This window comes from Corvus kubaryi, unplaced genomic scaffold (genome assembly GCF_017639235.1).
Source record: "Corvus kubaryi isolate FWS band 111438036 unplaced genomic scaffold, C.kubaryi_AGA036_p1.0 133, whole genome shotgun sequence".
In the NCBI taxonomy this organism is placed as follows: Eukaryota; Metazoa; Chordata; class Aves; order Passeriformes; family Corvidae; genus Corvus; species Corvus kubaryi.
In genome coordinates, this window is record NW_024580667.1 from 21,334,974 (window position 1) to 21,362,416 (window position 27,443).

A 27,443-nucleotide genomic window follows, 5' to 3' on the forward strand; every position below is an offset into this window, starting at 1 on the left:
CACAGTGATTTTAATAGTTTAATAGGGTTTAGTTTCTGAATCATACATTGTCATGTCTGACATAAAAAGATTGAATTGATTTATTAGCTACAAATATAAATATACCTGAATTTTCTTTTTTGCCTTAAGAATAAAAAAGTACCATGTGTTCAATCTTCCAAAGTTAGAATCGTAAGGGAAAAGAAGATAATCATATGAAAGTTTTCAAGAGTACACAAACAGATCATTTACATGCAACATGAAATGGCAAGTCACTAAAAATCAGACTCTTTCAAGTCTGTCCAAATGATTGTCACTACCCATTGTAATAACACACCATTTGTCTTCAGAGCCCATGGAAACTGGCAAGTCTTACTCCATAATTTCACTCATATTCCCATTTTTTTTATACACAGAGCTTCCCAGAAGCCTTTAATGGTCAGAAGATTTATTTGTTTCTATTTTTTTTTTGCATACACCATTTTAGTCTATTTATTCCTTGACTTTTCCTTTCTGGTGAACTGCAAAGCAGTTCTTGCTCCTCATTTTGCTGGAGTGAAAAATCCCTCCCCTTTTCTTATGTCACATAGATGGTTCAGGCACAACAACCTGATTTTGTCCTTTTGGCTGGCTTGTAGTCCGTGATGTCTACAGTTTGCGGTGGCCCCTCAGCTTTCTGCCGCACAATTATTGGGACTACCATGTCAAACACAGTTTCAAAGAGGTAGTCCACCTTGTATCCTGTCTTTGCACTGGTCTCAAAACACATTTTCTCAGCTGCTGGAACATCCTTCTCATCTAGCATTTTGTATTTCAGTATCTTTTTATAGAGTGCAATCGCATCCTCTGCATGGACTTGTTTTCGCACCTTTGAGCCACAGCTGGCAACAGACTTCTCAGGTCTATTTTCATCCGGTGGTAAAGTACAGTCATCACTGAGGTCAACTTTATTTCCAACAATCGCAAAAATGCAGTCAGCACTTGCACTGTCTGTCAGTGCCAAGAATTTTTCTTCCAGCTCAGTCAGGCTCTGGAGGCTGTTCACGTCGTACGTGAGGATCACAGCAGCCGCTCCTCTGCAGTACATAGACCCAAGGCCATGGAATTGCTCCCGTCCTGGCAAAGGTTTAAACACAACAAATGTTAGCGTACTGGAAAACACATTATTAACCAAGCAAAAGAGCTTAAGGAATTTTAAACAAATTTCACAAGTCTGGATGCAGCAGCGAAGGTAAAAATGTGTTATTTGTAGTACTTTCAGATTTTTCCTTCTGTTTTTCCTTAAGAGAGCAACAGTGCCACAAAATAGCTCTGCTCACTGCTGGCTCAGTCACAGAGAAGGGAATCTGTAGAGACAAATGAGCGAGGAAGCTCATGCAGCATTCACATGTGCAGAGAGCAAAACAAAGCTGGCTTCTTTTTTATTAAATTGCATGCTAGTTGATTTATGTCACATTAACTACTACCCTGCTTGCACCTACAGATGGCCCATCCATCTACCTCACCATTTACAAACAAAAAAGTTCTACTGTTTCAGGTTCTGCTAGAATTTATTACTCCTATAAATTCAGCACACATTTTCAGGTACATCCAGTTCAGAAATCTGGATCAAAATCAGTAATCCACTTGTTCTTAGGTTTTGAAGGATTTTGTAAACTATTTAGTCTGATGCTACACACCCACAGTTCTCAGGAACATTGGCTTGACGGGAAAAAATCCTTGTAAATGACTGTGGAATAGGAAAGGCAGAAGAAATTAATGCTGAAAAATGCAGGTCAACACCCATTGGGAAAACACACCTGCACACAAACATGCACACTGTGAAAGGAACTCAGAACCTACCTCCAGCTGGGAACAGAACAGTCACTGCAGTAAGTCCTTTGACAAACATCAGGACTCTACTCCACAGTTTCCAGAAGAGACACAAAGTGTTCACCATTATCAGTAAAACAGATCTGGAAAACCTCAAGCTAGAACATGAAATCCAAATCTCATTGCACTTTTAATACTGAGTGAAACTCTGATAACTGCCAGAGAAACAGATTTGGAAAGGTGAAGAGCTCACTATAAAGAGAGGTAAAAGGAAGCTGGTGAGGATGCTTAAAAGTATGTGAAACATTTGCATGAGGAAAAATTGTGGGATCTCTCAGGCTGGTGAGTCACTGGAAAAAAAGGGTAGAAACAAATGTCTATAAATTCAGGCCTAATGCTGAGAAAGTAAATAGTTGCTCTTCAGTTACTTTCTTGTCACACAGAAAATGAGAATTTCACATCAAAAACATGCATGTAATTTTAATGCTTTCCTGCAAAGTGAATAATTGGTAATAGCAGTTATATGATATTGCAGAGGTCAAAAGTTCAATGAACAGCATTCAGAAAACCATTAGGCAAAGTTTATGGAAAATTGCTTCAGTGCAATTTTGTATAACCTCTGATTTGCTTTCCCTCAGCAAAAGAAATTCTTTAATTAATGATCTGGTATGTAGGAAAAAGGAGGTTTAAAAAAAAATTAATAGCTATACCCTTGTTTAGGTATGTTGAGTAAGGGCAAGGGAGATTGGGATACAGGGCAGGGAGGAGGTCAATCCCTTTATGCTTTTTTTTCCTCCAATATCATGTTAAAGTTGTACTTTCAGTTGCACTGCAATTGAGTCTTTAAATGTCCCAAATTTTTCAATAAAGTTTGTGCCATGGCAGATTTTGTTTTCACCCAAACCCCGATTATACTGTGGTCTGGAAACCACAATGGAACATGTATCTCCCCATTCTCCCACTTCAGATGCCTAAGCCATAAAACGCAGCCCCCAGAATCATTTGCTGCAGCAACCGAGTACTAGAACAATACTATTACTTGTTTTATGGAATTTGTATGCTAATCTAATCTTGCACAGCATAATACAAACCATGACACTTTTACATGGTAACTACCAACTGACTACTGCTGCAACTAATATATTGTGGAAAGGGGGAAAGAAACAGTAACAATTTACCTTACATACAGGATTAATTATGTCAGAGGAATTATGGATAGTCTCCCTTGCTCATCCTCACAGCACAATCAACAAGAGAAAACTGCACAATGTATTTTTGCAGCAGTTTCCTTGTACAGACCACTTCTGACACTTAAGGGCTAGAACAACTCTAAATATGGAAAAAGACCCAAAACTACACAAAGTATTTAAACTTATATCTGTCCTCAAGGCATCAGGCAAAATAGTATTAGGGTGAAAAACTTACTGCATAAGAACAGCCATCCCCTTCTTACAGCCAATTATTTTTTCCTCTGGACCCATCTGGTCCCACTCCAACCACACTTTTTTTTATACAACTAGTTAAATTGAATGGTAAGCCCTGAATCCAACAATTTGGCCCTTTCAAAAAAATAATGGTAACAGAGAAGAGTGACAAAACTATCAAATAATTTGCAGTCAAAGGAATTGCAAGAACCACCAAATCAACCACAAAGGCACAACATCAGGGAAAATTCTGGAAACCAAGCAACCAAAAACTAATTTCCATTTTTCTTTTCATCTTTATATTTTGCCTTGTTTAGAGCAGTTCAACAGCCCTACAGCTGTATCCCTATCTGCAGCACCATTAGCTTTCCAGAAGCTCTTCCATCAAGTATACAAACTCCTGTTGGAGACTTCAGCCACTCAGAGACAGCACAGCCAACAAGCATTTTCAAAGTCCTATGATGGTTGTCATGAACAAATCAAAGAGTTTTAAGCCAAATGGACCTCAGTACCATAAAGTTCATAATAAACCTAACAGAGAAAGAAGCAGACCTCGATGTCGCTCTTGGAGCTCTCTGCCTGCCCGTGGCTGCTGAGAGTGGTATCCAAAGTAGTCCATGAAGTTGCTGTGGATGTTTATGAGAGCAGAAGCCAGATTTAAATGCTCCTTACCTACCACCTCTTCAAAGGCTTTTACCACAACTTCTGAAGTGGCACAACTTCACACACACGCACTCTTTCAAGAAAATTTCTATCGAAAGAACTAGTTTTAAATCTCTCAGTGTTGAGCACATACAAGAATGTAAAACAGGCTGTTACTTTCAGGCTGCAAGGGATAAAACACAACGAATATTAAAGAGCTAAAACGGTCTTCGATAAAGTGTTGAAAAAAGTACTGTTTCTACTCTGATAGCACAGTCTGAGTGGCAGCACAACTCAGTTCCTAAGGTAAATATGTAGTGGGGGAAAGTACACAAAGGTGGGCTACACAGGCATGCTATCATTGCATTAAAATTGTACAAGATCACAAAATTGTCCAGGAAGTTCTCAGTCCATAAACTAGGTATCTTCCAAGGATTAGCACTGTGATTTAAGCAGTACTGTAATCCAAATAGTAGAGAGGAATTAACACAAACACAAGGAATCAGCTAGGTTTTGTCTTTCAGATTCTCTTTCTGCTTTATAAGAGTCTGAACTTGAGTATACACAGAGAGCGACAGGAACCATGCCCTAGGGAGGTAGCTAGAAGAGGAAAGAAAAGAGAAGGTATGACACCCATGACACAGCACAGAAATCAGTATCAAAAAGAAATTATCTTTAAGGATTCAGCTTCAGTAGATGAAGGTTCAAAGGGTGACACTTATGCTCTTGAGTTACCTCAGCAGGAACATCCTCAGGATCACAAAAGTAGACAAAGATCCCTTTTGAAAACGGAACAACATCTCCTTCTGTTTGCAGACAAGGCAGTAGAGTTGTGACCCTTTAAAGGGCATCAGGGGAAACCATTTTTCTAGGAACTGAGATTTCTATTTCTGCACATATACCAAGATATGTAATTACTATCAAAGAACAAACAGTAAAGGTCCCTAAAGGTTTCAGGAAAATTCTCCTGCCCACTTATGAGTCAGGCTGTCAAGTTTTGACAGTGATGAAGTCAGAGTTCTTCATTACCTTGTTCAAGATTGGTATTTATTTCTTGTAGGTGGCTTTATCATATTTCCCTTGAAGTCAGGAGCTTTATTAAGAACTGCACTACACCTCTGGTTACTTAGGGATAAAAATAAAGCTCTCCATCCCAAAGGATTAACAAGGAGGACATAAGTAGGAATAAGTGGAAACATGAGTCACAAAGCACTGGAGAGTTCAATTTCTACTTGTCCAGGAGCTGCCCGAATACATGATTTCCTGATCTGCCAGAAAAATGCCAACATTTGGTTTTTCTTCAAGACAAAATTCCCCATGGAATTAAAGCCTCTGAGAGAGAGAAAAACTAAATAATTAAGTCAACAAATGCAAGCAAACAAAAAACTCCACCACAACACCCCCCGCTCCTCCCCAGAAAAAAAAAAAAAACAACCAAACACAAAATCAATTACAGTTGAGCAACTATAAAATTCATTTAAGCTCCACCTTCACCCAGTATTATACATTCACAAAGCTGCATTATAGAAGACACTTGCATATGTTGAAGTTTCAGAATGCAACAGATGTCTAGCTCTGCTAAAAAACAAGATGACATTTATTTTGTTTATACTCATTACTTAGATATGAATCAACATTCACGGCATGAACTGTGGCCTATTTTAGCAGCTTCTATTTAAGTTATTAAAATTAGATATGTATGTCTTGGCCAAAGCAGAATATAACATAAACATAGGAGAGTAGTGATCTTAATACCCAAAGGGCTTCACTTTCATGATTTAAAGCAGAAAGAGCTACACATGGAAGAAGAAAATAACAACCACATGGGTTAAGTGAACAATGAACAAAGGAGAATTCTTTAACACAGCTCTCCAAAGAAAAAACATCAAAAACAGTCAAGAAAGTGGGCTCAAAGTAATACATTATTGAGACATGCTTACTCCACTTCTAAACACAATTTATTTTGAACTGTTAAGTCAAAAATCTTTATCTCATAATAGAAGACTTAAATTTGTGAAAGAAATAATCTCTTCCCTTAAATCTATGCAATTTTTACTTAATGAGCAAATACTTTGAGTTCTGAGGGAATCTGAAATTGCCAAGACCCTGCAAACATCCCCACTCTACAAACGTGAATTATTCTAGGCTTATAAAGCTCCTTCTGCAAAACAGCAGCTCAGTGTCAGAAAACAACCCACACCAACAAGGAACAATCATTCACTTCTCACTTAAGCAGGACAAGAAATCATGATCAAACTGAGCCCTGTCCTTCAGTCAGCTTTAATTATCGTACTGATTCCTTCTTCCTACCAATATACACACACAGTCCTTACCACAGCAGTTATTGACAAGCTTAGATCCAAAGCTAAGAGCCAAGCCTAATAGCATTTAGGTATTTATACTGCTGCTTTTATATAGATAAAGGAAATGTACTCCATGAGCTGCTTCTCCTCCCCTGGAGGCTGGCATTCAGGAAGGCAAATATACTCTGGACATTAATTCCAAGCACTACAAATCTCTTCCCATAAAAAAAGATCACAATATCCCAATGGAGGCAAGTCCCAGATTCAGAGGAACCAATGATGTATCTGGGCTGACTGCCACAGATGAGAAAGCCTTATGAACTGTAAGCAGTGAAGCAAAAGATGCTCTCCAATACATTTAACTCCATGACATTTGAATAAAAGGCAGATCTCGAGACTGCAGTGCACTGTTATACAGGAAGAATGTAACATTATTTTCCTGATTGGGAAGTGGCATTACATTATGTCACAATAATCTAGTCCCCACTGAATTCACATTCAGAAATCTTACACAATCTACTGGCAGACTATAAAATAGAATTCTATCCAATATTAAAAATTCAATTTAATAGATCTGATTTTTGCCTGGACAACTGGATAAAGTTACTCAAGAAAATCCAACAAGTCATCTAACTGGAAGCACAGAAAGTTTTGATAAAACAGGAAATGCCTTGGCACTATAATCCCAAATTAATGAGCCATGGTTCCACAGTATGACTTTTATCCTGAGAAATGAAGCTGTACCCTTCTACGTAAATAAAAATGTTAGAGATATTTTTTTTCTTTTTAGAAGTCTACCATCAGTGATCCAATAGTGTCTGGAATAAAACACATCCAAAATACATGTAAACTCTGTTACTAGAGAATCCAAATTATGATAGAAATAAAAATCTAGGAAAAATACACAGAGATAAGTAAGTGAAGGGCTGTGAGAAAGGACTAATTCTTAAACACAATTTTTAAAAGAGCATGAACCTTATCTTTTTTCTTTGGAAGGAAACTTATGTAGGAATACTTAACAGATATTAATATATTCTCCATGGAATAACAGGAAAATCTACAATAGGTTTCAGGAAAAGCTGGATGAAAATAATAGCATTACTAAGCATTTTCTAAGTCTTTTACTAGGGGTTCTGTCTCTAAAATAATACTCAAGAGGAAAAATAAAGCTCATCTTTTATTTTCATTCCTTTACATAAAAAAGCCAACATCCTTGTGGGCATCTAAGTTAGCTATTAAGTTTCTGCCATGAGAAGACAACTACCCCCTGGAAGGCTACTCTACACCAGCACCTAGCAGTGCACATTAAGAAATGCAGTTCACTCTTCCCCTGCTTTATCTAAGGGTACCAAAAGCACAAATTATGTTGCCACACAAATAAAATAAACCACCACAACCTGTCTGGAAAAGGAATTAATTCAGAATATTTATAAATGAAAAGAATCACTAGAAGGCATCTGAAATAAAGAAAAATGGGATGCTTACTTACCAAAAATGGAAATTCCACTATACTTTATACCTAAGAACAGTAGTACATTTAATGAAAAAAGTTTTATGCAGATGTCTTTTAGCCTACTTCTTTCCTCTCCCCTTGAAGTATAACAACTAAACTAAAGCTAATTAATATGCCATAAATAAGATTTGAAGGACATGTTTCAGCAAGAACCAACAAATACGAAATATGTAAAGGACTTTGCATTAAAATTCTACCCACTTCACCTACTTTCTTGAAAGATAAGTCTTCCCTTAAAAAGGATTAATAACTTCACTAAAGTAATGCCGTCTATATTTCTTCACAGATTCAAGCTTATTGCTTGTTTAGAGCCTTTTCAAAAGGAGAGTTACACAAATCCCAGGATGGTTGGGGTTGGAATGGACCTCTGGAAATCATCTAGTCCAACCTCCCTGCTGAAGCAGGCTTGCCTGGAACAGGTTGCACAAGATCATTCCAGGCAGTTTTTGAACATTTCCAGATAAACAGGATCCAAAACCTCCCTGGACAGCCTGTTCCAGTGCTCTGTCACACTCAAAGTAAAGAGGTTTTTCCTAATACTTAGATTACACGCCCTGTGTTTTGATTTGTGCCTTCTGTCCCTTGTCCTATCACTGGGCACTACTGAAAAGTCTGGCCCCATCATCTTGACACCCACCCTTAAAATTTGTATGCAGTGACAAGATCCCAGCTCATCTCAACCAGCTAAAATAAATGACAGCAGGAACCACTATTAATGTGCTTCTCTTTCTGGTTCTCACCAGCAAAAAGTGCTCATAATTCTATTTTGGCTGTGTTTCCTGTTTTTCTTTTTTGCTATATACCCCCAGAATGATTATAGGCCAATCCACTCAAGAAAGCCCTGATTTGTCAGGAGAAAAATCCCCTTTACACCCCTGACCTTTTAAAGAACATCTTTCCCGCGTCAAACTTGAAGTATACCAGCAGGTCAAGCAGTTTCAACCAACTCTTTAATTTTTATTAGAACATCAATTCAATTAACATTCCAAAAGTGATACTTTGGCACAATTCACATAAAACAATCCTTCCAAAGAAGTTCACTTAAATGGGCCTTTTATTGTTAGGACAAATAGCACACTGAGAAGTTATGCAAGAATGTCAGCGTGGTGTGCTGCACATCACATGCCAAACTCTGCAACATGTGGTTAATGATCTACAGGATCATCTGAGCGTTATCTGAAGAAGATGGGTTGTTGCAATATGCTTTTCTCCAGCAAAAAGGCACACACAAACCTCTGTTTAAGAAGAATGGCAAAACAGAAAATAATGGGATTGTTTTGCTACAGATTAGTTCTGCTTCGTAGTCTCCAAGAAGATTATCAATCTAGGCATGTCCTGGTAGAAGCTCCAAAATAAAAGACTAGTCACCACCTTTTTCTGATGTGTGGAAGAAATGCCTCAAAAGCCATGTGGCCTTAATTCAGAGCACACCTCCAAAGAACCAACAACTGAAACATGGGTAAAAATTTGCTGTGTTTTTTTGACAGTTAACAGTGCGATAGTTTGTGGAGAAACGTGCTTTTAAGTAAAAGCTTAATTTTCTAAAGGCGGCTAAACTAAAAGCAGATGCCTAGCAGTTTACAGAGGTGCCAATGAATCTGTTACATCCTGCAGAGCATTCTGAGTCACAGAGGTATCCAAAAAAGCCTATTACCACAGATGAAGCCTTCTCACCCACAGCTCAAATATAATAAACACTCCTCAGTCATCTTGTCAAATCCTGTATTATTCGGTCATGAATTACTTTAAATATACCCAGAAACTTTTTTAATCCAGCCCTGAAGAGTAGTTTGTCCATCTTCATTCCACAACTGGTAGTGAAGGCTTGCATTTCTGGTTCCCAATGACAGACCCATCAGACACACTCAATGAAAGGAGATCAAGTTTACATGGGAGAGAATAGAAGAGGAAAGAAAAAAAATCATGAAGGTAAAAAACATTTACAGAGCATGATCAGAGACCAACTGTAATCCTCATTCAAATCTGACCTCCTGCATAATAAAGATGATAGAATTTCACTCTGTCCTTGTCTTGTGACTTAGGAGGAATTTGTGTTCTATAAAGTAGCTAAAGAAAGGAAAGTTAGTATCCCACCAATAAGGCATTGGAGTTCAGCTTTCAGATTCTGAACTTTGATAGACCTTCAGCTTCACAAAGTAATCTGTTCAAAAAACAAACAAACTCCCCTCCCTCAAACACCAAACTAAAAAATTATCACATTCCCCAAACCCCAGAAAAACTCCACACTCCTCCTAAAAAGTATTCCCCTATGACTTAACCTCCTTCTTGTTAGGCCAGAGAAATGAGTATTTTTTCCACTCAGACTTTTTGCCTCTGGCATATTTCTCTAAACTAAAAACCATACCTGTAGCTCCCTTCTCCCACCTTTCCATATTGTTTTAATTACCAAGAATGTAAAAAGAGTCTCACTGAAGTTATAACGTTACTTAAATTCTTGACTACTTTTATCTCTTCCTACACTTGTACTTTTCAGAACAGCTCATAGGTTCTGGGACACCACGAGGTACCAAGAGCTTGGTTTGCCATCTACTACCAACTCAACGGACCTTGCAAAATATATTGCTGCCCAATGACTCTAGCTTAACCTGTTGCCAGCACCCCATAACATTAGTCTCTCTTCATTTGCAGCCTTATACATTTGCTTAGTGTATTTCTAGCTGCAATTGTCTTTTTATAGAGAGACTTATAAACTGAGTGCCTTTGGACTAAAGGCATATTTAGGGTTTCCATAACCAGCAATGCCTTCAGCTGCACAATGCCTATATAAAGGAGAAGAAATATTATCAGAGAAGATTCTTATTATCTACAAGATTTAGCCCATTAACTAGTTTCAGCTTTTCTGGAACTAAAGAATACCTGGAATCTGTTCTGCTACATAAATGCAAAATTAGTTTTTTTGCTGGCAAGAATAATTCAGGACTTAGCATTCTAATAATGAAACTAAGATGGAGCTTCTAAACTCACAAGAATTTTAATTTCAAAATAGACGTTCCCATAGAAACAGCAGTATGCTTTCTATCCAAAGCTATCACATTTCATAAAAACACAAATATGCTTTCTATCCAAAGTTTTAAACTTCACCATATTATGTCTAGCAACACAAAGCATTACATAGAGACACAGAAAACCTCCTAACCACATCACATAGCATGTTTTTACCAACAAAAACTTTGGCTAGACCAGCATAAAAAAATATATATTTGTAGCTAAAGATCCCACTGATGTCTCTACAATCCTGAATAACTTTTACATTTAGCAAGATAGATTTACTTTCTTCAAACCATTCATTAAATTTAGTTCTCTTTATATACTGCATTCATTTCTTGAAAAACAAGATAACCCCAGAAGATTCAAGCAGTTTATGTATTTTCAGCTGTCTGGAAGGGTAGTGCCTTGTAAAAGATGAACAGAACTAACCTTAACCCTGCCAGACCGGCAAGTGTACCAAGAGTTCATCTTCAACACAAATGGAAAAAACAACACCAGTATTTATCTATTTCTCTCTGAAATCTCACAGCTGTGAAAGGAAACGTTTTATCTAAACACTGATACCTGGCAAAAGAAATGAGAGCACGAGAGATTGATGGGACATTACCATCCTGTCTACAAGCAAATGCTCCACCAGAAATCTAGCATCAACACCATGTCTACTGAAAATGTGGCAGGGTGCTTGAGAGTTAAATTTATGAAGCTCCTGTATGCCTGTACTGAAACGAAAGCAGGAATGCAAGAATGAAACTAGAAATTTAAATCTGAGTAAGTAAAAAGCATTGATGTAAAATTCTTCTGAAACTATGTGTCTAAAAGAAAGTCTGAAACTGCTCCTTAGAAAGAAGTGGTCATTTGGCAGCTTTCCTTAAGGAAAATATGATTGGAAGCAAATCATAAGGGGGGGAAAAAAAGAAACCTTGGATTTACTTTGGAGGACTTCTGCAGGAAGCAATATCACTGAACACTTAACTGGAGCAGCAGAGCTTGATGGTCAAATATTGCTCAGCAGTAACAAAGAGGCCACTTACAGCAAAGGGCCGTACAACAACCTGACCTGGGCAAGACACTCACTTCTGGCCTGTGGAAGAAGCTTTTCAGCTTTAACACCTGCTGTAACACCAATTCATATTCTCAAAGAAAAGTACCTTCTACAGAAAACCAATTCATTTTCCACAGGGTGAGTTCTAAAAGCAGCTGGTTTTTCTTTCCAGTACCTGAAAACTGATACTTTTTCCTTAAATTTACAATTCCTTTCTACAGGGGTAAAGGCACTGCAGATGACCCCACTTCCCGACAATTTCCAAGCAGAGGGTGTTGCCAGGTCCTTAACTTCAGAGTCACTCAAAGGAGACCTTCAAAGCCCACACTCCCTCCCAAAGCTAGCTCTTCAAACTGAGAAGCAGGTCCTTAGTCCTGCTTAGGCAAGAATGCGTGGCCAGGTGTACTTTAGCACAGTTTGACTGGCACTGCAGGGCCAGGAGGTCACTCCACACTTACTGGATGTTTTATACTGCTCAACAAGGAACTGGCAAGTTAGCTTGGTGTGCTGGTTTGGCTGGGCCATAGTTAATTTTCTTCACAATACCCAGTATGGGGCTGCGTTTTGGGATTTGTGTTGCTGATTTGGGAAACTGCATAGATAACACAGGGATATTTTAGCTATTGCTGAGCAGCACTTGCACAGTGTTAGGGAATTTCCTGTGTCTCATATACTTCAATACATATTTTAACTTTAATTAATACATAACACATACTTTAACCAATATGTACCTTAAGAAAGAAATCTTGAGGACACACAAGCAGGCTATCCCTATGTGCTGAAAGATGATGTAGCCTACCTGGACTTCAACAAAGCTTTTGATACTGCCTCCCGTAGCATACTGCTGGAAAAGCTGGTGGCCCACATCTTGGAAAAGTGCACTCTTTGCTGGGTTAAGAACTGGCTGGACACCTACACCCAGGGAGTGGTGGTGAATGGTGCTGCATCCAGCTGGAATCTGGTCAGTAATGGCATCCCCCAGGGATCAGTGTTGAGCCCAGTCCTGTTTAATATCTTTTTTGATGATCTAGATGAGCAGATTGAATCTACCACCAGCAAGTTCACAGACAACACTGAGTTGGGTTGATCTGCTGGAGGGTAGGAAGGTTCTGCAGAGGGACCTGGACATGCTGGATCAATCAGCTGAGACCAGTGGCACAAGGTTCAACAAGAACAAGGGCTGGGTCCTGCAACAACAACCCCAGACAGAGCTCCAGGCTGGGGACAGAGTGGCTAAAAAGCAGCCCAGAAGGAAGGGACCTGGGAGTGCTGGTCAACAGTGCATGTCCCATGAGGAGAGGCTGAGGGAGCTGGGGTTGTTTAGCCTGGAGAAGAGAAGGCTCAGCAGGGACCTTATTACCCTCTACAACCACCTGAAAAGGAGGTTGTAGCCAGGTGGGGGTCGGCCTCTTCTCCTGGGTAACCGGCAACAGGACAAGAGGACATAGACTTCAGCTGCACCAGGGGAGGTTTAGGTTGGACAGGAATAATTTCTTCACAGAAAGGGTGATTAGACATTGGAATGGGCTGTCCCTGGAGGTGCTTTAGGAAAGACTGGACAGGGATGGCACTGAGTGCCATGGTCTAATTGACATGGTGGTGTTCAAAGGTTGGACTTGATCTCAGAGATCTTGTCCAACCTATTTGATTCTGTGACATCACCCAACCTGTGAGGGGCTGGGGGTGCACTAGAAATTGGGACACAGTCAGGACAGCTGGGCCCAACTGACCAGAAGGATATCCAACACTATATGGTGTCATGCTTAGCAGATAAAGCTGGGGGCAAGGAGCAGGAAGTGGGAAATGTTCAGAGTGATGGCATTTGTCTGCCAAAGTCAACATTACACATGATGGGGCCCAGCTTCCCTGGAGATGGCTGAACACCTGCCTACCAATGGAAAGTGAGGAATGGATTCCTTATTTTGCTTTGCTGGTGCACACAACTTTTCTTTACCCACTAAACTGTCTTTGTCTTAACCCATGATTTTTCTCACTTTTACTCCTCCAGTTCTCTCCCCCATCCCAGTGGGGCAGAGTAAGCAAGAGGCTGCTTGGGGCTTAGTTGAGATTGCCCTCCTAAATGTATCTCAATAAGCACTTTGAAATTCTACCACTCGTCAGCATTCGTGCCAGCTCTCAGCAAAGAATTGTTAAGTCAGAGTCTGCCCACTACCTCACAGACAAGAAATTCTTCCTGGTTTTTTTCATTCTTTATTCCTGTTCTAAGCTGAGTTACGTTTTTCCACTTCCTCATTAGATACTTTGCTATAGCCTTAGCTCTTTACAACCTCTTTTTTTAAAATCAAAATTCCCTATAGGATTTTTTGCAGAAGGGTTAACTACATACATACCAAGTCAATCGGTACAATACACCATACCATGTTCTAAGTGAGGAAACACCATAAACTTAATAAACATTTTAATTAAGGGCATTGACATTTTAGAGAGGACAAAAAGTTTATTGTTACTCATTGCACACCCTCTTTGGATTAAGTTTTGTATCCAACCATACATAAAAGCAAATGGTCTACTCTTTTAGAGACATTCATTTTTCCATATTATCACTTTAACCCCAAACACATTATATGCACTTCTGCCTCCTGGCTGTCAGTCATTTCCCTTCTTCCCAAGTATAGGAAACCAAACCATCAAGAAGCAGCTGTAAACTCTTTTGTGCACATCCACCGAATAGGAGTCACACAAAATAACACAGTAAGTTAGCTTTCTTTCAGACCCACAGGAGAGCTTCAGAGCTTGTTGCCCAGAGAGGCTGTGGGCATTCCACCCCTGGAACTGTTCAAGGAGAGGTTGGATGGGGCCCTGAGTAAGCTGATCAAGTGGGTGGTATCCCTGCCCATGACAGGGGAACTAGATGATCTTTAAGATCTTTTCCAACCCAAACCATTCTAGATTCATTTACAAGAGCATTAGCTATAGCAATACCTATATTCCATCAAACTCACTTTCATGATAATTCTTTCCATTAATATTTCAAAAGCACTAGCAGCAAAGACAGGCCAACAGAACCCAGCCCTGCCCCTCAGTGCTCCACTTCAGGGCCATCCCAGGACACCAGCCAGAAGCTTTTAAGAACCTCAGTACATAGACAGTTTCAGGGATCTCCAGACTGTTTCTAGCACAGCATCAGGCCACCAGAAGCAAGAGTTTTTTAGCCTTCAGAAATCAGTCTGGAAGGTCACATATCTCTGGGAATGCACCTTCCAACCCTACCACACAGCCAGAGACCATCCTCTTCTTCCACAGCTGCAGCACAACTTTGTTCAGTACAGGCATTGGGGCACTACAGTGTGGAGAGGGACCCAAGTACACTAGCCATGCTTCCTTTTGAAGATAAAATTAATTACTAGGCTCATACGTAGACAGCACCTCAAGCATTATTTCCATAGATCTTTTATCCTACTAATACGTTTGCAGGTTGATTAGGAGTAGAGGACAGGAAGAAGAGAACTGGAAATACTTCTAGAGGCCTAGCTCTTACAAGACTGTAGTGCAAGACAGCAGCTAAGTGCTGGTATTCATCACTGATCACTACTAGGTGAGGAAGGGAAGGAAAGGCATCTACAAATGACAACATTCACATTCCAAAAAACAGAGTCCAGGTTTCACAGGAACACATTTGAGAGCTGGCAGGCTGTTTTGTCAGAAGTGACCTCCTGTGTCACATGTTTCAAAAGTGAGGAATGGTTTTTGCACACGTAACGAATAACACAGTTCTCCAAAATGCTTCAGGAAGCTCTGGCTATCAGATCAGTAACAGGTACCCACAGCCGGTCTGCCCCTCCAGTTACTTGGCAAGTGCCTCTTATTTAAGGTTAAACCATCTTTTGGTGAAATGGAACTGAGGTGCAGTGGATAACTATATGGTAGCTCCTGATTTGTAACATTGTGTTTAACTTCAAACCAGCCTTCACTAGCAATTTGAAAAATATTTAAACTTCGCTAAATGTGTAGAAATAAAGGCCATGGATCTTGCAAAAGAATGAAAAAAGTTTACCGTTTTATTTTTTTGAAGAGAAACTCATACTAATAACATGGGACATAAAATTAGGGTCACTCATTATGATTTGTTTCAATGTTTTCAATGACTTATAGGCAGGTTCTCAACTAAGAACACAAGCAATGAATAATTACCCTTGAAGAAAATTACAACTGCTTCTACTCCTTACCAGCTACCATCAGTTTCTACTCAGCTGAAATCATCTTCACTGGGTGCTTCTAAATAGTTGCTATTTGTCAAAAGCAGGAGGCAGTGCTGGTTATCCAGTGGGCTGCCTTCAGCAAATATCAGAAGTGGGAGACTGTGCCAGACACAGTGCTGCTACCTGGGTTTTGTGGGGATGTATTTAAAACTTCTTCAAATTATTAAGATAATTTTATCACAGGATGTGTGACTTGTGTTTTCAGAGCTTACACTAAGATAAACAGACGGTCTTTACATTTCCAGCACTACTTCCTTTTAATTCTATTTCCAGCTTCTCTGCCTACACACTTAAAAGCATACATGGTATCCACAGTTTAACAGCATTAATTTGAGAATTATAGAACTGTAATCAGACAAGAGGCATGGTACATAATCAACCTCATCTCACTAACGTTCTCCAACCTGGTACAAAGGAAGTACCACTAAAAATCATAAACAACTCAGTTCTGAATTTTCTGAACAAAATAAGCTATAAAGAGCAATGTTACCACTGTCCAGTGTCTGCACATTCAACCGTCATGCCAAGAGGGGAAGCAACTTACGGAAAAGGAACTGCTTACTGATTTGCTTGCACTACATCCTTTTCTTTCATAATTCGGCAGTATCTCTAGGTCACAAAGTGTTCTGCCACTCAAAGAGAAGATAGACACCAACTATTCCACTTCCACTGTGGTTCTGAGATGTGAAGTGAAAAAAGAAGTTGAACACGACAATGTTGAAAAGTCACACAATGCTAGAACAGGAAGGGAGATAAGGGAAACAATACAAATGTCATACACACAGCTATCTGCTGCAGGAGGGAAAGCTCATGTCTCAAAGACAGTTCTACAGTCTCATAAAAGTAAGAAGCAATCATACTGGTAGGGATTGGAGCTGAGTTTGAGAGATTTTTAGTTTCACAAAATTAGAGATTTAGTTTTTAAAAAAGCAACAGCCTGTATCAGGAAGGAAAAAAATTTAAAAAATACATTCACTCTCATTATACCAGCGGGGATTTTTTCTTTTTTTTTAAAACACCTAAGTCTCACTTGCAGCTAACCACAAGATTTGATGGTCCCTTTTATGAGGCTTGGAAGATGCTGACTCAACTACACAGAGCTTTTTCTTTCATTTATTTTTGTAACTATAAGCCACTACAGATTCAGGTTATTTCTCCCTTTTCTGAATGAACCAAAATCTTTGCTTTTTTTTGAGAGCAAATGATAGGTGGAAAATAAACAAAAAACCCTCTAGAATATTACCGAGATCCTTATTTCTACTTTCAACGATTAAGAAAAGAGCAACAACAGATTTATATGTCCAGATCACAGACGTCACCATGAAGAACAGAAGCTGAATTTTTGAGGCCTTTCACAACAAAATCTCACATGTTTAAATATTATATATGACTAAAAATTCACAGGTAGTCATCAGCTGCAGAATGCAAATCAAAAGTTTTCCTGTTATTTGAACTGTACTGAAGACCATTATTTTTAAACTAAGTATGTAAGAGTGGTTGGATGGCTGGACAGCATCCTTTCTCTGTATTTTTTAAGAATCTCCTGAAGTACAAAAACAGTAGTTAGGAATATTAAATCATGTAACAGAATATAGAAAATAGGTCATTGTATTGAAAAGAAAGGCTGAGGGAACAGGGAGAAGTATCTACATCAGATGCTCACACAGGTCTTTAGGCTCTCAGCACAGATTGTCCATGAACGGCTTCTTGGTGGCCCATGCAAAGCCAACTTCAATTCTCATCTGCTTCCTAAGAGATGGAAAGGTATACTAGGAAATTCACAAACACATCTGATGATCTATCTCCCTTTAAAAACCATGTTAATAAGCACTCTTCTCGATTTGTTTCTTTCCACACCTACCTAGGTGTGGAAATCTTGAATGCTTATTGAGTTGGTTGCTCTAAAGGAAGCTATCCTGAATCTCCTGTGATGTAGGACAGCAAACTACTTACATTAAGAATTCAGATTAAGAGCAAAAACCCACTCATTTCCTTTGACCACCTCTGCTCTCTGCAGCACACTTGTATAAGTGAAGTTTAATCACCAACCTGAAATCTCATTTCCTAGGCATATCTTCAGGTACTGAATATGAAATTACAGTTAAGCACAGGAAAAGGAATTTATCACAGCTTTGATGTCTTTTGATCAACCCCCTGGATGTTGTACCCAGTGTTTCCCCAAAAGAAAGGAAATCATTCAGACTTGGAAGACAAAATTATTCTTTCTGTTCCATAACTTTTAATGGCTCCAAATGTATCCACCACAGACTCAGTGTCTTTCTAGATGGAGACCCAGACAAAGGTTACTTGTTTGGATATTTTGCAATAGCACAATGTGACTCAAATGAGGGATTACTAAGTGTACCTTCAGTTCAGGCAGTAAAACACTGCCACTTGGAAGCTCACATGGCCAGTGGCTTCAACATGAGACAGCAATTGCAGTGAAGCAAACAATTCATCTAGATATAAATATCAAGATACTTAAACTAGCCAATAGAGTATCAGGAGAAGCTCAGCCAAGGCACTGTAAGGCTCGTTATGAGTCTCCTTGGTTTTGACATTTGTGTCACCAGAGTGTACATGTACAGAGGTGGAACTAGAAATGTACTCACCATACATGAGCGCTCAAAGTAGTAATTGTAAAACAACTACCAGCCCTACATTTGTATTTTAAGTATCCATTGTCCCCTTCCTTCCAAATGAGAGCAAAAGTTCATTGCATAGTCAATAGAAAGACACCACAACCCTGACTGCCTAAGTTCAGGCACCTAGACATACTAATTTTAAATACCTATTTGTTTTTCATTATGGAATGTAACCGGTATCTCAGGGAAACAAAAAACCCAACACACACAACTGAGTCAACATGAGTTACCTTGCACACGTTCATCTCTACATTACAGCTTATGAAGCTTTCTGTTGTTCTGTGCAATGCTATTTACTCAGCTAGACAGAGAACTACCGGAAAAAACATCTCCCATCCAATCCCTGGGTTTTCCCCCCTCACGCTCAAACTGAAAGAGCTGTTGTTTCTTAGACAGCTCAGGTATACATTTCACAAATACTAAAGTCAAACTTAAGAATGCAACAGGGCATTAGTAACTTGTTTTCTTGCCCAGAACACCTACGCCTTTACATATACCCTCTAGGACACCAGTTTAACTGAAGCCAATAATCCAGTTCTTGGACACCCTTATTTTCTCCAGTCTCTCCTACCAGCTCCCGATCCACCAGGAAGACAAATTTCCATACACCTGCAATTTTTGTCAGCAGCTTTGCCATTGCATTTACATTGTTTTACTTACCATTTTTCTTGTTCATGCCTCCCTCCCTCATACATTTTCAGTACTGTCACAAAGCAGACAGTCAGTACTTAAACTAATCTTTCAGCTGCTGAGTCAATTTTGACAGACATCTGCAAAATACACCTCTTCCTTCAGTAACCAGGGAAGAAGAATGCAATGCCAAAAGCACAAACTCTTCATTATGAAGACTCTCAGTATTGCTCCAGCCTAGAATCTGACTTTTTAAAATGCCATATGCAATCAGTTCAAGAACCTGTACCAACTCAAGTCCTCTTGAGGACGCCAAAGTTGCTCATGTTTGTCGAGCACAATGCCTTGGCATGATACTGGACAGCTTTAGCCAGGCACACATCTCAGGTCACTGATACGACTCAGGGAGAGTCCCACTCGAACTGTTGGGTAGTTTCCCACTTTGGCTAGAACAGCACAGCCACTTTGCGCACTATTATTAAATACCACACACAAAGCAGGGATTTAATGTGGGGGCTGGAAAGGTAGCACAGAGGTTCACACACAACATTTATCTTGGCCTGTACAAAGTACTCACGAGGTGCCATAACCTCCCCATTAGCTTGCCTCTGCAAGTCAGTACTAAAATTACACATTAGAAATAAAATTCTGCTTTCAAGAAAGTGAGTTAGCTATAGCTGAATAAATTGTGTTACTTTTGTCTTCTGTCTCTTTTTGATATGTATTTTTCACAATCCCCTCTGACAAGGTATTTCCATATTTTTACTTAATTTGCATACAAAAGCACTTTCAGCTGCAGTGAATTTGTTACCTTTGACTTTACTTGTGTATCATTGTATTTTAAATTGCTGGACACAGAAGATATAACTTCCTCCAGGACCTTCCCCAGGCTGTTCATTATTTCTTCATATTTTTAATCACCTCCCAAGTTATTCTGCTCTTTTCAGAAAACGTTCATTGCAAAAAAAAAAAGTAATCCAGTGCACTGTTTCACAACAAAAAAACCATGTTTCAGGGATGGTCTAAAGCTTAAACCTTTATTCCTTCCTCTGAATCTACTTCAGAGGCTTTAGATAGAGCTCACTGACAGTGAACTCTTCAGGAATTTCTGTCCCTTCGAACCTCCACTCTTACGGTTTCCTTTTGAAGATATGAAAATATACAGCCTATAACCATACACAGTAATCTCAGGGAAGACACACTATGTGTGTATGCAGCACTGGTCCTCAGCCATCATTGTTTTACATACAACAATTATGAACAACTAATTAAAGTCAACATAATATTCTGCAAAATAATTTTCCCAAGGGCAGAAAGGAAATAATTTTTTTTTTAAAAATCTAAGACTCTTGCTGGTAACTAGCCCCCAAGCCGTGACTCACCAGCAACAAACCTAAGGCATTTTATTCCCTATAACTTCCAACTTCTGTGTTGTTTAGTTCTCACCTCTTGAGCACAGGTACACAGCAGCTTTTCTAACTGATGATCCCTGATGCCCAAAACAACACTTTTTGAGGTGATATCCCCTGTGTCCTTCCAACAAGAAACCTCCTCAACTAAAGATACTTCATTACATATTCAGCAACACTCAACCCCAACTGCTGCCAGAATTTCATCTGGTGTAGAAAGGCACATGCATCAGAGCCCTCTTTGGCTTCAACTAACCTAACTCAATCATCTCATCTGCAGCTTCTTTTCCCCTGCTGTAATCCTCTACTTCCAAATGTCAAAACCAGAAGAATATCAAGCAGAGTAGCTACCATCAGTCTACACTTGTGAGGAAAACATGTCACCTAAATCCTCCTTTCTTTGTTCTGTTTCAATATGACGGGGGATCATGTTTCCTGCTTACCTACTGCCAACTCCATACTGGACATCATATATTCCACACAGGGGAATGCTTGGTTCCAGCTTCCTGGGCTGATCTCACACTCTGAGGACCAAGCCACACCCCATCCCAGGTTTCCCTTGAAAGCTAGGCTGAGTCACTGCCTTTACCAAGAAATGAAGTGTAGCTGCACCAGGGGATGTTCAGATTGGACATCAGGAAAACATTCTTCACTGAGAGGGTGGTGAGTTACTGGAACAGGCTCCCCACAGCACCAAACCTGTCAGAGTTCAAGGAGGTCCCTCTTGGTCATGTGGTTTAATGGTTTAGGTTTAATAAACCTGCAAGTAGCCGGGAATTGGACTTGGTCTTTATGGGTCCCTTTCAGCTCAAGATATTCTTTGACTCAGTGTACACAAGCACAAGGAAGTATTCATCAACACAGATAAATTCTGGGGAAAAAAAAAAACAACAACAAAAAAAAAAAAAAAAACACAACAACAACAACAACAAAAAAAACCAAAAAAAACCAAAAAAACCCAAAAAAAACCAAAAAAACCCAAAAAAACCCAAAAAAAACCAAAAAAAACCAAAAAAAACCAAAAAAACCCAAAAAAAACCAAAAAAAACCAAAAAAACCAAAAAAAACCAAAAAAAACCAAAAAAAACCAAAAAAAACCAAAAAAAACCAAAAAAAACCAAAAAAAACCAAAAAAACAAAAAAAAAAGAAACCCACAAAAACCTCAAAGCCTAACTAAGCAAGGGAGGAACCTAATCCTTCTTACCAGGGGGAATCTAACACGTCTTACCAGCTAAACATTCTCACCTTGCCCGAGAAAGCTCAGCACAGGCAGCTGCCGGCACTGCAGCCTATGAAACCGCAGCAGTCAGAGATCAGAAGCTGTGAGCAATTCACACGTGCTCACCAGCACCGATAACATCAGACATCAGCAAACCAGTCACAAGAGGCCTAAGCAGTCATCGGGCAGATACACTGCAGCTGACCCAAGGCACAGAACAGCCTTTTCTAGGCTGTTCATCTCCTTTGTCCCTAACTATACGAGCTCTGACAACAACAACAAAAAATATATATATACACACATATATATCTATATCTATCTGAGTATTCATAGAAGAAAAAAACCAAGTCAGTCAGTGTTGACAGATAGCTCAAAATGAGAGGAAGGAAAAGAAGTTTGCTTTCCCAGTTAACCTTTATGGTTCCCCATTATAATGCTGCATGAATATCTGTTGGCAAGTTCAAAACTCAGCCTCTTAAAATAGAATTACAGGATCCTGATGTAAACTTTCTAAAATACTGGTCATTCATTTACCGGTTGGTTGCTCTAATACCAAGCCAGCAACACAGGGGACATGACCACTAATAATTAAGAAACCTTGTTGCTGGTGTTAAAAGACCACTTATCTGTCAGATGAACAAATGTCAACTCAAAGAGACTGAAATCTAACATACAAAGAAAGTTTTACCTTTTGGAATACCAAGGCATCACAAAACATGCCTGAACAACCAAAAGACACCTACAATATCATTAGCTGTAGCCAGTCCACACATTATTATTCCAAGTTTAATGGTGGAATAGGACCAAGACCCTCAAAACTTCAGGAGGTTTTGTGCTGCCAGACAGAAAAGATTACATGCTAGCTCTGAGCTACACACCATCAGCACCCAGCAGGAAGTTTTAGTTTACTCCACAGCTGCTGTCAGCACTGCCTAGAAGATATATATATACACATACACACACACACATATATATATCCATGTATATACACACAGATATATATATATATATATATAGCTTTGACATCCTGAGTGTCCAATCCCCAATCCTTTCACGTGAGAAAGTTCTTCTCATTGATGATGTTGCTTACTTTCCTTGCTCCAGAAAAATACTGCTTCAAAAAAACTATTACAAAGGTCTCAAAGCATGTACTCAAATGCTTTCGAGACTAGGCCTCTATCCAGCAAACTAGTTCTTTAAAACATGTTAAAAGTGTACAGTTTCTTTTTTTTTGTACAGTTCATGCTCTCTTTTTTAGCACCTTTGAATTAACTGATCCAAAGAGAAAACAAACAAATGTAATTTTTCACATCAGAATATAAGAAGTAAATAATTCTATGCACCAACCACAAATACAACAGCAGCCATGCTAGGTCAGAGACAAGACTGTCTATCCAAGCCTCTGACAAGGGAGAAACAGTCAAAAACAGATGGCTAGGAAAAGAAGAGCTCTGAAACATGGCAAGCATATGATACTTCTCCCAAGTATTCCCCATCTGCGGCTTGTTTGTTTCCTTGACTTGAATGCAACTTCCAAATAACTTCTCTCATAATCATCAAATTGGAAAACAGGAAATGTGGAACTATTTGCCATGAGCATTTATATTAAAAAAAAATGAAGTTTCACAACTTCTGCACATCCAATTTACAGGGCTTGTGGATAAGAACATGAAAGATTTAGACTAGACTAAGCAGCTGATTGTTCCAAGGATAAGTAGCAGTGTGAATGTACAGGTAAAAGAAGAGTCCTCCCTAGAATAACTGATTTACACTTCAAGTCTAACTTGGTAGAACAGGTCAGGTGTGCACACTGTGATTTCATGAATGATAACAGCACAGAAATGTACATTTTAAGCACTTTGGTAAGCAAATTTAATTCTTCCTAGGAAAATGAGATTTTTCTAAATATCAGAGCAGGAAGTAATGCAAAATCAACAGTGATTAGTGAAAATGATAAGCATTTTAAATAATTCAGAAAATCAGAAATAAAACTTGTCTAGTACTAGTATCCATACACACTTAACTTTTGATCCATCACCACTACTGCAGATATTCTCGTCAATTACTAAAGTCTAACTGTGCACAAACATCACTTTGTATTACAGAAATGAAGCTTCAGTATATTGAAGCTTGCATTGTTACAGCCAAATGCCTAACCCATACCAGAAACACAAATAACCATACAATCTGAACTGCAAGTAAAATATAGGGGACTTCTATGGAGATAAGTCCCCAAAATAATGCTGATAAGTGACAACAAAAATAAACATGCATTCACATACTAAATACAACATGAATGGAGAAAATGAAAAAATATGCATTCCAGTTTACCTTGTTTAATTATGAATTGAACTAGTACAGTAGTTACTACCATGCAACCCCTAATTTTTGTAGGCCAAATTTTCCATATTTCTACATCATACATAGTTTAAAGTACTACTGAGGTATTAAGACAGACATCCTGAGCTGCCACTCAGTATTTAGGTAGGTGGGATGGGTGCAAACTTTGATCCATGTTTTTGTCATTCCTGTGCTAAAGAATTTTAAATCTCCTGGATGATTGATTGTTGCTGGATTTCTCTACATAGCTACACATACATAATTAAAGAAAACAATGTATCACTGTTTGGTAACTCTATAACTGCTTCACAGAATTCAGTAGTTAGCTACATCAGGTTAATAAACAGACAAGAAAAGCTAAATTTTAAACTCCTTAATACGCATGCCAAGCTTACTTGGTAAGCCCAGCTGGTAGAGATAAGACAGTGAGACCACAGAGAGATAAGAGGTGCACACCAAGGTCTCCACACACACTGAGGCCCACAAAAGCATAAGGTCCGCACAAAATAAAAATAATAAATAAATAACACCGACTTTTGAATCCCCTTGTGACTTAACACCAGAGTTACAGTGTCAACAAGGTCCCTTACTTCTTCACCAGGACAGCAGAAAGCACATATGTGCCCTGGGAGCTTCTATTTCTCCCAAGATTAATGAGACCTGTTAATAAACGAAAGCCCACAAGCCCCAACAGTCCAGCCCAGTTTTGGCAACTTCCATCGTTCTGCAAGAGCACCAGTCAACAGGGAGACAGTGCAAGAGCCCTTGCCCGCCTCTGAAACACAAGAGAGGGGCACCCAGGCTCAGTGCTAACTCCAACAACAGAGAAGAACAAGGAAGACACATTATGCCACCCCTGGTACAACAGAGCAACACTTTTCAATTGCTGTTCTGCAGATACAGGTTCAGCAATTCTGCTCCAGAAGTCCTGCTGAGCAGCAGGAACTTCTTCTGCAGAGCTGTGCAGTGGCCCTGCTCCAGGCAGCAGAGGGAATTGTGGCCACTGGGAAAGCGACTGTTGAGCTCTAAACACTTGCATTGTCCTGAGACAGGTAGCACCTGGGTGCTCCACCTGGCACATGGAGATTCCACCTCTGGAGCTTTCCAGATTCCACACACAACTGGAACCTGATTCCTCAATTAACACAGAATAAACTACTGCAAAAAGAGTAAATGACTGAAAAAAGGGGTTCTAAAACCAGCAGATGAGCCTTGGAGGAACTTTTTTTATTATGCATACTAAAAAAAAAAAAATAGAAGGGTGTAATGGAAATTACCAAGGAACAATCTCACCAAGACAGATAGTTTTTTTAATTGAAATAAGCCCACTGCTAATCACCCACGGGGGTCTGGCTTACTAGAAACAAGTAGCAACTGCCCACAAGAGACTCCCCATAGTAAAACACATCAATTCCAAAATTAAAGTAGATTTTTTTAAAAACGATGGCAAAGGACATAGAAAGTATATTTAAGACAGAGCTACTGGTAGAGAGCTTTCACGATAGTAACAGATAACTAAATAAAAGAAGCAAAAGCTCTTAGACACCTCCTCCCCACACTTCCCAAAAGTGTTTCTGTATAACTTTTCAGCAGTTTCATTTCTCCCCTTCCTCCTTCTCAATTCCTGACACAGGAAAAGCCATTTTGGACTAGATTGTGACATGAAGTGACACAGCAAACGAACTTCCCTCCCAAATTTCGTCAAGAGGAAACTGGAATATTGCACGATGCTGCAGCTCCACAAGGACATATAACCTCCATTCTTCATGCTGCCACTAGCCAATTTTTAAAAAAAACAGCTAAACATGAAAACAAACAAAAAATAAAACAAGATTATATTTCCAAAGAACAACTTAAAAGCAAGAGTGTCCATTGACTTCATTTTGCTGGACACTCTGGTCCTTCACATGACAGAGCAGAGCTTCCTGACTTAATAGTCAAGAGCAAGACATTCATATGACTAAGACCACAAGCCACTTCTCCAGTCTTTGCCCTCCCACCTCCTCCACCCCAGGCCTCCAAACCACAACCCACACCGACTCCTGCATCCCGGAGATGCTGCCTGCCACAACAGTGGGACAGCCAGCCCCTTGCTGCTATCCCAGACAGAGACTGCCGGCAGCCCACGCTCTCTGTGCACCAATTTCTTACAGCTGCGGTGAAGGGGAACGCCACGTCGGAAGGGCTGGCAAGCAGCACGCGTTTGGAAGCCCGAGTCTGACACCAGCTGATATCTAACTCAGCAGTACACAACGAGAAGGGACGAACAGAAGCCATAACCTTTCTAATGCCTGACTGAACTTGTAGTCAGTAGCCATCTACTCGGGTAAAAGAAAGCAACCAGGCACCGCAATCCTCCCTGTACATCCCCATTTCGCAAAGCAATTCTAAAAGTACCAGAGATGAGCAGCTGTAAGGCCCCTTAAGGCCCGTCAAAACCGTGTCTCTTTTCAGACTTTGTCCTACCACCAAACCCTGTTTCAGGCGACTGACTGACTTTACCGTAGTGCCGAAACAAGGCGATAAGCACCAGGGCAGGTTTCCCGGCGCCGGCCGCCCCCACCGGGGCGCCGCGGGGGTCACCTCCCCATCTGCCCGCCGCCTCTCGGAAAGGCGAAGCTGTCCCCAGCGAGCTCACCCCACCGCAATCTTTGCCATCAGCAGCTCGTACATTAGGGCCGAGCCAAAACTGGGGAAAAGAAAGCCCTATGCATCCCAAGGCACGGAGGGTGCCGGGAGCAGCGCCGCTCTCACCGGACCCGGAGACAGGGGCAGCCCGCCAGCAAACACCCCGCGGGTTTCGGGGAGCCCCGTTCCGCCGGGAAACGCTGGGAGCGCCGGGCCGGACCACATCCCCCCCGTGCCGCCCCCTGTGCCGGGGATCCCGCTCACCTGCGGTGTCCCAGATGGAGATGTTGTACGGCCCCCACTGCTTCAGGTAGAAGGCGCCGCCGACGGTGCTGACCGTCTCCTGGAAGCGCCGCTCCATGTAGCGGTGCAGCAAGGAGGTCTTGCCCACGTTCATGTCCCCCAGCAGCACCACCTTCCCGTCCGGCTTCTTCATCGCGGCTCGGCTCGATTCCGTGCCGTGCCGTGCCGTGCCGGGGGCCGCTCCCGCCCCCTTCCCCGGCTCGCTCCGCTCCGCCCGGCGGGGCCCCGGAAGCGGCGGGACGAGGACCGAGAGCCGCCTCCGCCGGCACCGCAAACTTCGGGAGCTCCGCTGGAGCCGCCGCGATCCGGCCCCGGTTCCGGCTG

At 40.4% G+C, this 27,443-nt stretch overlaps 1 protein-coding gene across 3 annotated transcripts; it reads right to left on the bottom strand.

Annotated features, from left to right (window-relative positions):
* On the bottom strand, window positions 1–27,443 carry RAB20 (RAB20, member RAS oncogene family). 3 transcript variants are annotated; one of them, XM_042038499.1, is made up of 2 exons: window positions 27,081–27,443; window positions 1–1,095 (listed from the first exon to the last, which is right to left on the bottom strand). In XM_042038499.1, exons 1-2 carry the CDS (start codon window positions 27,250–27,252, stop codon window positions 575–577), a joined length of 693 nt encoding a protein of 230 aa, XP_041894433.1. In that variant the 5' UTR covers window positions 27,253–27,443; the 3' UTR covers window positions 1–574. The 3 variants fall into 3 exon arrangements, with proteins under 3 accessions (XP_041894433.1, XP_041894453.1, XP_041894443.1); XM_042038519.1 differs by lacking the exon at window positions 27,081–27,443 and adding an exon at window positions 3,768–3,849; XM_042038509.1 differs by lacking the exon at window positions 27,081–27,443 and adding an exon at window positions 1,822–2,947.

What these genes read in the sequence shown, in the direction of transcription:
- RAB20 (XM_042038499.1), bottom strand. Translation starts at nt 27,252, where the DNA reads ATGAAGAAGCCGGACGGGAAGGTGGTGCTGCTGGGGGACATGAACGTG. An exon ending in CTCCATCTGGGACACCGCAG is followed by an intron (nt 1,096 to 27,080) that starts GTGAGCGGGATC and finishes AACCTTTGCCAG; the next exon opens with GACGGGAGCAATTCCATGGC.